The following is an 11991-nucleotide window of genomic DNA, read 5'->3' on the forward strand; positions in this document are numbered from 1 at the left end:
TCCTCTAGGTAACTTCCTTGTTCACAGTTCACTAACCTTTAGAAAACCCTTCGCTTACTGGAACAGCACAAGGAAAGTCACATGATAGTAACATGATGTTCAGACTTTGTCATGGGAATATTCTGAACCTGGGTACACAATAAACCTGGGTTGCTCCATCCCTTCATGGATTTTATTCCCAAAACTGGTGACCTCACTTAGCTGCAATACTATTCTAGATGGATTTCCAAGTTATAACAAATTTTGGCAGGACCCAAGTGGCCAATTTACACGGGTAAAATGTCTAACTTGTCCACTTTAAGATTTGTGGACTTCAACTCCCAGAATTTATTTATTTATTTATTTATTATTTGTATTTGTATGCCGCCCCTCTCCGAAGACTCGGGGCGGCTCACAACAAGTGAAAAAACAATCCAATACATAATCCAATTAATTAAAATATTAAAAGTTTTAAAAAAACCAAAAAAAACCCCAAACCCTATACTAACATACACACACACAAGCATACCATGTATAAATTCAGCGGGCCCAGGGGGAGTTGTTTAGTTTCCCCATGCCTGATGGCAAAGGTGGGTTTTGAGAAGTTTATGGAAGGCAGGAAGAGTAGGGGCAGTTCTGATCTCCGGGGGGAGTTGGTTCCAGAGAGCCGATGCCGCCACAGAGAAGGCTCTACCCCTGGGGCCCGCCAACCGACATTGTTTAGTTGATGGGACCCGGAGGAGGCCCACTCTGTGGGACCTAATCGGTCGCTGGGATTCGTGCGGCAGGAGGCGGTCTCGGAGATATTCTGGTCTGATGCCATGAAGGGCTTTAAAGGTCATAACCAACACTTTGAATTGTGACCGGAAACTGATCGGCAGCCAATGCAGACTGCGGAGTGATGGTGAAACATGGGCATACCTGGGTAAGCCCACGACTGCTCTCGCAGCTGGATATGCATTCTGCATATCCAGCCAGCACGGGGGATTCTGGAATTTGAAGTCCACAAGTCTTAAAGTTGCCAAGTTTGAGGACCTCTGAACTAACCGATCTATTTATCTTCTGTAGTGCTTGAACTGATAAGTAAAGAAAGCCCATTCAGTGTCTTATTATCTCCCAGGTCTGCAACACAGAATATGTCTGGATCACAGAGGTGTGTGCCTTGCTGGTTTCTTCTGGCCCTGTGCTTCATCCACCCTTTAATCATGGCTGTTGGTTTACAGCAAAACCTGAAGAATGAGATGTTCCATTTCTATCATGTGTTGACTCTTGCAGAGGGGAAAGAAATGACCATCTCTCTCCCCAAAGAGATGCCTCAAAGGTGAGGGGCCCATCCTTTCCTTTCCATTTTGGGTAGAGAAGAGACCTTCACTCCTCCACTCGAAACAGAATACCCTATGAGACTAGACTTTCAATCCTGGGTCTAGAAAGCTTAGAACTAAGACGCCTTAAACAAGATCTAAGTATTGCCCACAAGATCATATGCTGCAACGTCCTGCCGGTCGGCGTCTACTTCAGTTTCCACCACAATAACACTAGAGCACACAACAGATTTAAACTTGACTGTAAAAAATACGACTTCAGTAACCGAGTTGTCGAAGTGTGGAACTCATTACCGGACTCCATAGTGTCATCCCCAAACCCCCAACACTTTACCCTTAGATTATCCATGGTTGACCTCTCCAGATTCCTAAGAGGTCAGTAAGGAGCGAGTACAAGTGCACTAGAGTGCCTTCCGTCCCCTGTCCTATTGCTCTCCTATATCTCCTATACCTTTCTTCTATTCCTATATCTCTTCTTCTATTCTTTCATTGATATGTTCTATTCCTATATCTTCTATTCTCTCTTAGATATATTTTACAATGAGTATATCCTCTATAACCTTCATCATGTATTTTACTATGTGTATACCCACTAAAACCCTCATTGTGTAATGGACAAAATCAATAAATAAAATAAAATAAAATAGATTACACAGTCCCCTTCTTCTACAGAATGACTTTTGTTTATGGGTTTGAGATTAAAGTATCCTGTCCAAGGATTCGGCGCACGACATCCCTCAAGTTCCCTGTTGAGAGGAACAACTTCAGCAATGAAGTGTTGTTTTAACATGGACTTTCGAGAAAGTTTTCAAAAACCAACTTCCCATAGTGCTTTGGCCTTTCCACATTTGTAGGAAGGTACTTTGATTCTTTTGAGCAGCGGTCCCCAAACTACGACCCGCGGGCCGGGTGCGGCCCGCTGAGGTCTTTTAACCGGCCCACGCCAGCACACGAGATTTTACTGATCGATATAATAAGAGAGAGAAAGAGGGAGAAATAGAGAGGGAGAGAGAAATGAAGAGGGGAGATAGAAAGGGAGAGAGAGAAAGGGAGAGAGAGAAAGGGAGAAATAGAGAGAGAAAGTGTGAGAGATACAAAGAGGGAGAGTGAGTGAGAGAAAGAGAGAAGGGAGAGAGAGAAAGAAAGAGAAAGAGAGAATGACACAGAGAAAAAAAGACAGAGAAAGAGGGAGAGATAGAGAGGGAGAGAGAAAGGAAGGGGGAGAGATGGAAAGAGAGAGAGAGAGAAAATGAGAAAATGATGGAGGGAAAGAATGAGGGAGAGGAAAATGAAACGAATGAGAGAAAAAGAAGAGGGAAGAGAGAAGTGGAGAGGAAGGAATGGAGGGAAGGAAGGAAGGAGAAATGGAGTTTGTTGATCTAAGTTTAAATTTACTTGTTACTAAAGAAGTATAAATTACTTTATTACTTATTTATTAATTACTTAATTACTTATTACTTCTTTAGTTTAAATATTGTATTTGTTTCCATTTAGTTTTTTACTTTAAATAAGGTATGTGTAGTGTGCATAGGGATTTGTTCGTAGGGGTTTTTTTATAGTCCGGCCCTCCAACAGTCCGAGGGACAGTGAACTGGCCCCCGGTGTAAAAAGTTTGGGGACCCCTGCTTTTGAGATTGATTAAACTTGTGGATAAATGAGAGGTGGGTTCTTACCTGTTCAAATTAGTTCTATAGAACTGTTAGTCACTTGGCGGCCGGGGTCGTTGGAACCCAGCAGCGGCCCAGGCCTGCCACGCCCCCGAGGCGGTTCTCTTGGCTGCGCCATAGGCGGCGCCATCTTGTTTTTTAGTACTACACATGCACATATAGCAAGCAATGCACAGATGGAGCATCCCCGAGCAAACCAGCAATTGAAGAATCCGGAACCCACCCTGGTATAAACATGATGTTTCCAAATTTAAATATTCACGGGAATTCTTTTAGCTAAATAATTCCGTCAAAGTCTGACCGTATTGTATTAAGTTTGTCTGGTCTCTCCACCCTTCTGTGATGTAAAATGAACACAAATCCATTCATTTGCAGATGCTATTTTGTTCTAAAAGAAAGCAAAGCCTCTGCATTCTTCACAGTGAGAGTAACGCCATGTGACATCCCCATTGAGTGGAGCATACGAGTCCCAAAGACATCGGCAAACCATTTTGGGAAAACAATTTCTGGTAAGCAAGATGGAAGTTGAATATCTCTTTCTCTCTCTCTCTCTCTCTCTCTCTCTCTCTCTCCTTCTCTCTTTTCCTTCTTCCATTCCATTCCTCTTTCTCTTAACAGAGAGATCTATTATTATTATTATTATTATTATTATTATTATTATTATTAATAATAATAATAATATTATTATTATTATTATTATTATTATTATTATTATTATTATTTATTAGATTTGTATGCTGCCCCTCTCCGAAGACTCGGGGCGGCTAACAACCATATAAAAAGACAATGTAAACAAATCTAATATTAAAAACAAAAAGAGGTAGTGATTTCTGACAGTCTCAAAATGGGTGAGCAGTGTGGTCAGGCAGTAGGAAAAGCAAGTAGGATGCTTGGCTGCATAGCTAGAGGTATAACAAGCAGGAAGAGGGAGATTGTGATCCCCTTATATAGAGCGCTGGTGAGACCCCATTTGGAATAATACTGTGTTCAGTTCTGGAGACCTCACCTACAAAAAGATATTGACAAAATTGAACGGGTCCAAAGACGGGCTACAAGAATGGTGGAAGGTCTTAAGCATAAAACGTATCAGGAAAGACTTAATGAACTCAATCTGTATAGTCTGGAGGACAGAAGGAAAAGGGGGGACATGATCGAAACATTTAAATATGTTAAAGGGTTAAATAAGGTTCAGGAGGGAAGTGTTTTTAATAGGAAAGTGAGCACAAGAACAAGGGGACACAATCTGAAGTTATTTGGGGGAAAGATCAAAAGCAACATGAGAAAATATTATTTCACTGAAAGAGTGGTAGATCCTTGGAACAAACTTCCAGCAGACGGGGTTGATAAATCCACAGTAACTGAATTTAAACATGCCTGGGATAAACATATATCCATTGTAAGATGAAATACAGGAAATAGTATAAGGGCAGACTAGATGGACCATGAGGTCTTTTTCTGCCGTCAGTCTTCTATGTTTCTATGTTTCTAATCTAAAAAACCCCCAATTTAAAGAACCACTCATACATACAAAAATACCATGTATAAATTCTATAAGCGTAGGGGGAAGGCAACATTTCAATTCCCCCATGCCTGATGACATACGTGGGTTTTAAGGAGCTTGCAAAAGGCAAGGAGGGTGGGAGCAACTCTGATATCTGAGAGGAGCTGGTTCCAGAGGGTCGGGGCCGCCACAGAGAAGGCTTTTCTCTTGGGTCCCGCCAAACGACATTGCTTAGTCGACGGGACCCGGAGAAGGCCAACTCTGTGGGACCTAACCGGTGTATGAAAGGAAGATTGTTTTAGATTCATTTGGAACCTGATTTGTACCAACTATTAACCGAAATATTTTTATTCATTATTAAAACTTTAATATTGAAGTCTAAGCACCAGCAAAATTCCTTTCTGCGACTGGATCAGACCTGGTTAATACTTGGAGGGGAGACTCCAAGAGGTAAACTAGACTGGAAAGTTTAACAAGAATGGCAGAAGGCAGCAATAGAAACTCCTTCCATTGTGCCATCTGGAAAATTACATAGACTTCAAGCCTATCTTACCATATTTTCAGAGTTTAACCCTGCTGTTCTGTTTAGAAAAAATCCCTAATCTTATGTTCCCGGGTCTATTTGACCTGGACTGCAAATTGATCATTTTAGGTACTTATATTTGGTCTTTTTGAAAGCTTTTTTCACCTGGAAACAAGTTTGAACATTTCTGCACACAATGGAATGAAAATTGAACTGAAAAAATTAATCCTTATTGGTTTATTTTGCACATAAATGTGCCCCCCCCGTTTTTGTGAAATGTTTTTCAATTTATGGATAGTTTTGCTTGCAAAATGCATTCTATTTTACTGAAGTTGGAATGGGATTGGTAGCTTGAACATTTCTGCACACAATGATATGAAAATTGAAATGAAAAAGTAAATCTTATTGGTTTATTTTTCTGATATAATGCATGCCCCCCCTGTTTCTGTGATATAGTCTTCACTTTATGGATAGTTTTGTTATCAAAATGCATTCTATTTTACTAAAGTTGGTGTGGGATTTGTAGCTTGAACATTTCTGAACATAATGATATGAAAATTGAACTGGAAAAATTGATGCATATTGGTTTATTTTGCACATAAAGTTATTTCAATTTATATTAAAAATATGCTGTTAATTTCAAACTTACATATTTTTTTTAGTAAAATGGATTTCTTTCATAAAATTAGTTCTCTGGCTACAATGTGTTTGATTTTCAAAAGGATATTCCAAATATTTCTAGCCAAATAATGGCACACAGCAAGGCCGAGGGGTGGTGGTGGCCCTTTTGTGGCAAAAATAAACCAATAAGAAACATTTTTTTCAGTTCATTTATATTTTTCTTATGTTCAGGATTGTTCAATTCAGTATATCAAACCTTTTGGGGGGAAATTCCTTAGGGATTTGTAGCCTTAAAAAATATAAATTGACATGAAATTCAGAAAGGATGGGGGGAGGGGCTTTTTGATCAAAATAGAAATATAAGTCTCAATTTTTACAGTTCAATTTTCATATCATTATGTTCATAAATGTTCAAACTAGTTTTCCAGTTGAAAAAGTTTTCTAAAAGACCAAATTCAAGTACCTAAAAAAAATCATTTTGGTCCGGGTCTATATGACCCAAACAGACTAAACGTGACTTTTTTTTTGCCCAGAAATTTTTTTTTTCCCCACCCCCACAAATATTTTTTGGATGATCAGCATTGTTAAATTGAGTAAATGAATGTCTAATATTTTAAAGAATATTTCGGATTTGGAGCATAAAAAAATAAAAAGTGAAAATGGTTGCAAGCAGCCAAGGGGGGGGGGGCTTATTTCTGATGTTAAAAAACCAGTAAGAATCATTTTTTTCAGTTCCTTTATATTTTTCTTATATTCAGAAATGTTCAAGCTACCAATCCCACACAAACTTCAGTAAAATAGAATGCATTTTGCAAGCAAAACTATCCATAACTTGAAAAACATTTCACAAAAACGGGGGGAGGCACATTTATGTGCAAAATAAACCAATAAGGATTAATTTTTTCAGTTCAATTTTCATTCCATTGTGTGCAGAAATGTTCAGACTACTTTCCAAGTGAAAAAAGCTTTCAAAAAGACCAAACATAAGCACTGAAAATGAAGAGTTTTCAGTCCGGGTCAGGGTGACCCGGGAACAGAAGATTTGTAACTTTTTTTGCCCAGCAAAAACTAAGCCCCCCACCCCCCCAAAAAATTCTCATAGAGAGAACCCCTGAAATGATGAACAGTCATGAAATTTCAAGTTTCAGATATGCAGGGAAAAAATTTTACAGGGACTCAAACTTGACTTCGGGTCACATACGACCCGAACAGAACAGCAGTTAAGATGCACCTTGGTTTTTGGGGAGGAAAATGGCGGGCGGGAATCTGCCTACCAGATATTCATCTGGCTAGCATCCTTAGTCTAGTCAGCTTCAGCACATTATTTTATCTCATGGTTTGGGCTTTAAAATGAAACCTTATTCGGAGAGAGTAACAATGAAACAGCTTGCAAGCTGGTAAGAACTGGAAAGATCATTAGCACCTGGTTAGGGATGAAAAAAATGCTTTGAAAAAAGCTACGTTCAGAGGATAAGACACACCCAAATTTTCAGCCTCTTTTAGGGAGGAAAAAAGCGTGTCTTATTGTTGTGGTTAGCTCTGGCCCAGCTCCTGCCGCCAGGAATGTGCAGGTGGATGTGGGCGAGACATCCACATGCCGCAGGCCTGTTTTGCTCCCGATGGAATCTGCCAATGAAGCTTCCTCTGACCAAGGAAGCATGAGTGACAGAGAAGAGGGGAGTTTGGCAGACAGCCCAGGAGGAGATCAATCATCTGTATCATCCTTGGATTCTGAACAAGAATTAATGACACATCCACGCATGTGTAGAGTGATGCATAGGAGACAACAACTGAAGGATTATTACAAGAGAAAATGAGGCCACCTGTGGTTGGGTGGTGCTCCAGTAATTAGGGCTGTTGCTATAAATAGCAGCGTGTGGGTTTGGCCGTTGTGAAAGAATATCTGATCGCAGTTCTTCAGGAATCGTGTGTTGCTGTTTTCTGGACTTTGTTGATTTTTCAGGCCTTTGAAACCAAAGCAGAGCAACGTGTGTGTGTGTGTCTCACTTCGTTGGAAGAAGAAGGGGTGTGAAGTTTCTTCACAGCTGCTAACTAAGTACTTAATGACTGCTTAAGGGAAATTGTACAGACTACTCGGTTGTTTTGGGACGAGTGCTCTGTGCAATACAAAAAGAGTACTTAGTTTATTTTGAATTTTGTGATAAAGAACATTGTTTTGAATTTTCAAGCGTGTGTTTGTCTGAAATTTGTACCCTTGAATTTTCGGGAGGCTCCTACCAGAGAGCCCGGCAGAACACTTATATTCCAAAAAATACGGTAACTATGACCTGAATCTATTTCCAGATTCCCAAAACCAAAACAGGAAGTGTAGACTTCCTCAAGGTATCTACACTGTATTCATTGATCAACGTAAGCTTTCCTCATCTCCATTAACTTTAGAAACTTTGCCTGTCTTCTGTTTGATTGACAGATCATTTGAATGCCCAGGAAGTCCTCCAATTCCAGAAGGGCCGCAAGTCGGTGCGGACTCTCTTTAGTTATCGAGGCAATTCGGTGGAAACCTACACGGGAGCGTCTTATCATTCCACAGTCTACATGCTTGAATTCCTCTCCATTGAGAAAGACACCCGGATTAAGGCCTATTTGACCACAGACCCCAAATCGGATCACTTTTATCCAGAGCTGCCGATGGATCCCCGCCTTGACGTCATTGGAATTGGACCCACCACAGTTACTCTGGCTTGGAAGCAGAGTCCGAGCGCCCTGCCACCCCAAGGAAACATTCATTATTGTCTCCTGGTGAACGAAAACTACAATTTCAAGACTTTCTGTGCGGCAGAAACAGCAATACAACCTCCCGTGGTGAAACGATCTCCTTCTTTGGTGATCTTCCCTTCCACCGATAGACAGGAACTGAAAGCCCTATCCCAGAGCGATGGCAGCATGAGTTACAAAGGGGGCAACGCACAGGTGAAACAAATTTGTGTTGGACTTGCAAACACCTACACTGTATCCCACCTGACTCCTGGCATTCAGTACTACTTTGATGTTTTTGTCGTCAATTCCCTCACCAACACCAGCGCCACTTATACCGGAGCCTTTGCCCGCACTCTTGAAAATCCCGAGCCCAACATGAGCAAACTGAAGGATGGGAAGGTGATCCAGTTGAGACTGGATGGGAGGAAGCAGCCCTTTTATAATTTGCTGTACCAGGCAAGGCAAAAGCAGGTCCAGTTTGCCTTCCAGTCTTGCAGCGGGCAACTCCACGTGGAAATATCCAAGGGCGGGGAAGTCTTGATGTCAGAGAGATTTGCTGGCTTGAGGCATTTCATCCTGAAAGGAAGGTTGGGAGATACCTACCTGGTCCACCTCTGGTCCGCTGAGATGTCAGCCGCATCCGTGAAGGTTCAGGTGTCCTCTCTGTTCCATAGGCCTTTCTTCCCAGCGCTCCCGGAGAGTTTAAAAATCAAATCCTTTAACAAGTTGAGGAGCTGCCATTCGGTCACCATCGCCTGGCTTGGTACTCAGGAACTGAGCAAGTATTGCATCTACAAGAAGGAGATTGAGGAGGACCAGACGTGGGTAGCCACCAGGAAGGTCGATAGGTGCTCTGGGCCGGAGTTGAGGCAGAAGAGTGAAAAAGTGTGCTGCAAATTCTTCCACGATCTCAATGTGCAGCGAGCTGTGACTACTGAAACCATCCGGGGCCTGGAAGCAGGGACGGCCTACCTTTTTGATGTGTATCTCATTGGGTCCTCGGGGGTTCCCATCCGCTATTACAGCAAGGTTGTGAAGACAAGGAAGAGATGCTGAGCACCTTCGAACATCCGTGGAGAGGTAAAACCAGAGAAACAGCAAGAAATTGTAACATTGCGGGTTGCTGGCTTCAGAATAAACTGGGACACAACATTGTGTTGAAGTTGCAAGGTCGGCGATGGACATCTTCATTTGGAAAACTAGATTTGCCCCTACAAACTTTGTCCTTGGACCCAGAGGTTTCTCCTTATAACAAAACACCTGCCCACTGAGATGGAATCGTTCTTTTTCAAACCCAAACCTACAAATTCAAAAACACAACGGATGCCTATTGCATAAGGTCAAATCCTTTCGCTTTGTCTTGCAGTTTAATGCCAGATATTCTTATCTGGAGTTTGAGGCTTGGTGCAATGACCTGTTAGCAAAATTCCCTTTTTTAAAACGCTGTTTATAAGCAAATGCTTCTCATTTGGCCCTTGCAAAAAGCTGAAAGAACCATCAAAAAGAGAAATCTTGGCATAATCGAAAAGTTACAGTATTTAATTAAATTTATTTTACTTCTATGCCACCCAATCCCATAGGACTTAGGGCGGCTTACAACAATAAAAAAAATATACAATAGTACAATAATAAAAAGAAGTCAAACATCAACAGTAGATTAAAACCGCATTATAACCCTAGCAAACCATTATAAAAACCCAAAAAACCAATCTAACAAACAAACATACCAGCCAAACATAATTCTGGCACCTCTGATGTTAGAGTTCACGGCCCCCAGGCCTGTTGACAAATTATTTATTATTATTATTTATTAGATTTGTATGCCGCCCCTCTCCGTAGACTCGGGGCGGCTCACAACAATAACAAGAACAATGTAAAAAAACAAATCTAATAATTTAAAAAACTCTAAAAACCCCATTATTAAAAGCAAACACACACACAAACATTCCACGTATAAACGGTATTTATACAAAGTCGGGTCTTAACAGCTTTTCACAAAACCAGTAGAGTGGGAGCAGTGCGAACATCGGGGGGGGGGAGGGGAGTTGGTTCCAGAGAGCCGGGGCAACAACAGAAAAGGCCCTCTGAGGGGGTCAACGATCCCCCCCCCAGGGTGATGGATGGACAGATGGAATTGTCCCTGGGAGGCAAAACCCACAGCCACTCCGTCTTATCAGGGTTGAGTTTGAGTCTGTTGACCCTAACAGCCTCCAGGCACTGGCACATCACTTCCACTGCTTTGTTGGCTGGACATGGGGTGGAGATGTACAACCGGGTATCATCTGCGTACTGATGATACCTCACCCCATGCCCTTGGATGATCTGGCCCAGCAGGGAGGAAAATAGGGAAAATAATCTGATTACCAGGTGCAGTATTCATATGGCTAGCATCCTTAGTCTGGACAGCCTCAGTACATTATTCCATCCCCTGGTTAAGGGCTTAATTTTTTTCATTCTTAGAGAGTAACAATGACAGAGCTTGCAAGCCAGTAAGAGCTGGGAACATCATTAGCACCTGGAAAGAAACAGTCTGAGCAAGTAGAGCAATGGAAAAAACCCTGCAAAGACTTAGGGCTTGGAAAACATTCTTTGCAGAGAGTAACAATGAAAGAGCTTGCAAGGGGGTAATAGCTGGGAACATCATTAGCACTTGGTTAGGGCTGAAAAAAAACATCTGAAGCAAGTAAAGCAATGAAAAAAAACCCTACGAAGACAGGGTTTGGAAAACATTATTGGCAGAGAGTAGCAATGAAAGAGTTTGCAAGCCAATAAGAGCTGGGAATTTATTTATTTATTTATTTATTTATTTATTTATTTATTTATTTATTTATTTATTACTTAGATTTGTATGCCGCCCCTCTCCGAAGACTCGGGGCGGCTCACAACACGTGGAAACAAATCATAAATAATCTGACAATTTAAAATATTTAAACATTTAAGAAAGACCCCATATACTAACAGACATACACACAAGCATACCATATATAAATTAACATGCCCAGGGGGAGATGTTTCAGTTCCCCCATGCCTGACGGCAAAGGTGGGTTTTAAGGAGTTTACGGAAGGCAGGAAGAGTAGGGGCAGTTCTAATCTCCGGGGGGAGTTGGTTCCAGAGGGCCGGTGCCGCCACAGAGAAGGCTCTTCCCCTGGGGCCCGCCAACCGACATTGTTTAGTTGACGGGACCCGGAGAAGGCCCACTCTGTGGGACCTAATCGGTCGCTGGGATTCGTGCGGCAGGAGGCGGTCTCGGAGATATTCTGGTCGAATGCCATGCAGGGCTTTAAAGGTCATAACCAACACTTTGAATTGTGACCGGAAACTGATCGGCAGCCAATGCAGACTGCGGAGTGATGGTGAAACATGGGCATACCTAGGTAAGCCCATGACTGCTCTCGCAGCTGCATTCTGCATGATCTGAAGTTTCCGAACACTTTTCAAAGGTAGCACCTGGTTAGGGCTGGAAAGAAACTTAGTCTGAGCAAGTTAGAGCAATGAAAAAAAACCTTGCAAAGACTTAGGGCTTGGAAAACATTCTTTGCAGAGAGTAACAATGAAAGAGCTTGCAAGGGGGTAATAGCTGGGAACATCATTAGCCCTTGGTTAGGGCTGGAAAGAAACATCTGAAGCAAGTAAAGCAATGGGGGGGGAAAACCCTACGA

The 11991-nt window shown here is 41.8% G+C and overlaps 1 protein-coding gene across 1 annotated transcript; it reads left to right on the top strand.

The window, feature by feature from the left end:
- Positions 1 to 1115: 1115 nt before the first annotated feature.
- LOC139168361 (protein NDNF-like) lies at positions 1116 to 9671 on the top strand. Its single transcript, XM_070753936.1, has 3 exons — positions 1116 to 1300; positions 3344 to 3477; positions 8045 to 9671. The coding sequence occupies exons 1-3, from the start codon at positions 1116 to 1118 to the stop codon at positions 9385 to 9387; spliced, it is 1662 nt and encodes a 553-aa protein (XP_070610037.1). The 3' UTR covers positions 9388 to 9671.
- Positions 9672 to 11991: the final 2320 nt, after the last annotated feature.

This window comes from Erythrolamprus reginae, chromosome 5 (genome assembly GCF_031021105.1).
Source record: "Erythrolamprus reginae isolate rEryReg1 chromosome 5, rEryReg1.hap1, whole genome shotgun sequence".
Lineage (NCBI taxonomy): Eukaryota > Metazoa > Chordata > Lepidosauria > Squamata > Dipsadidae > Erythrolamprus > Erythrolamprus reginae.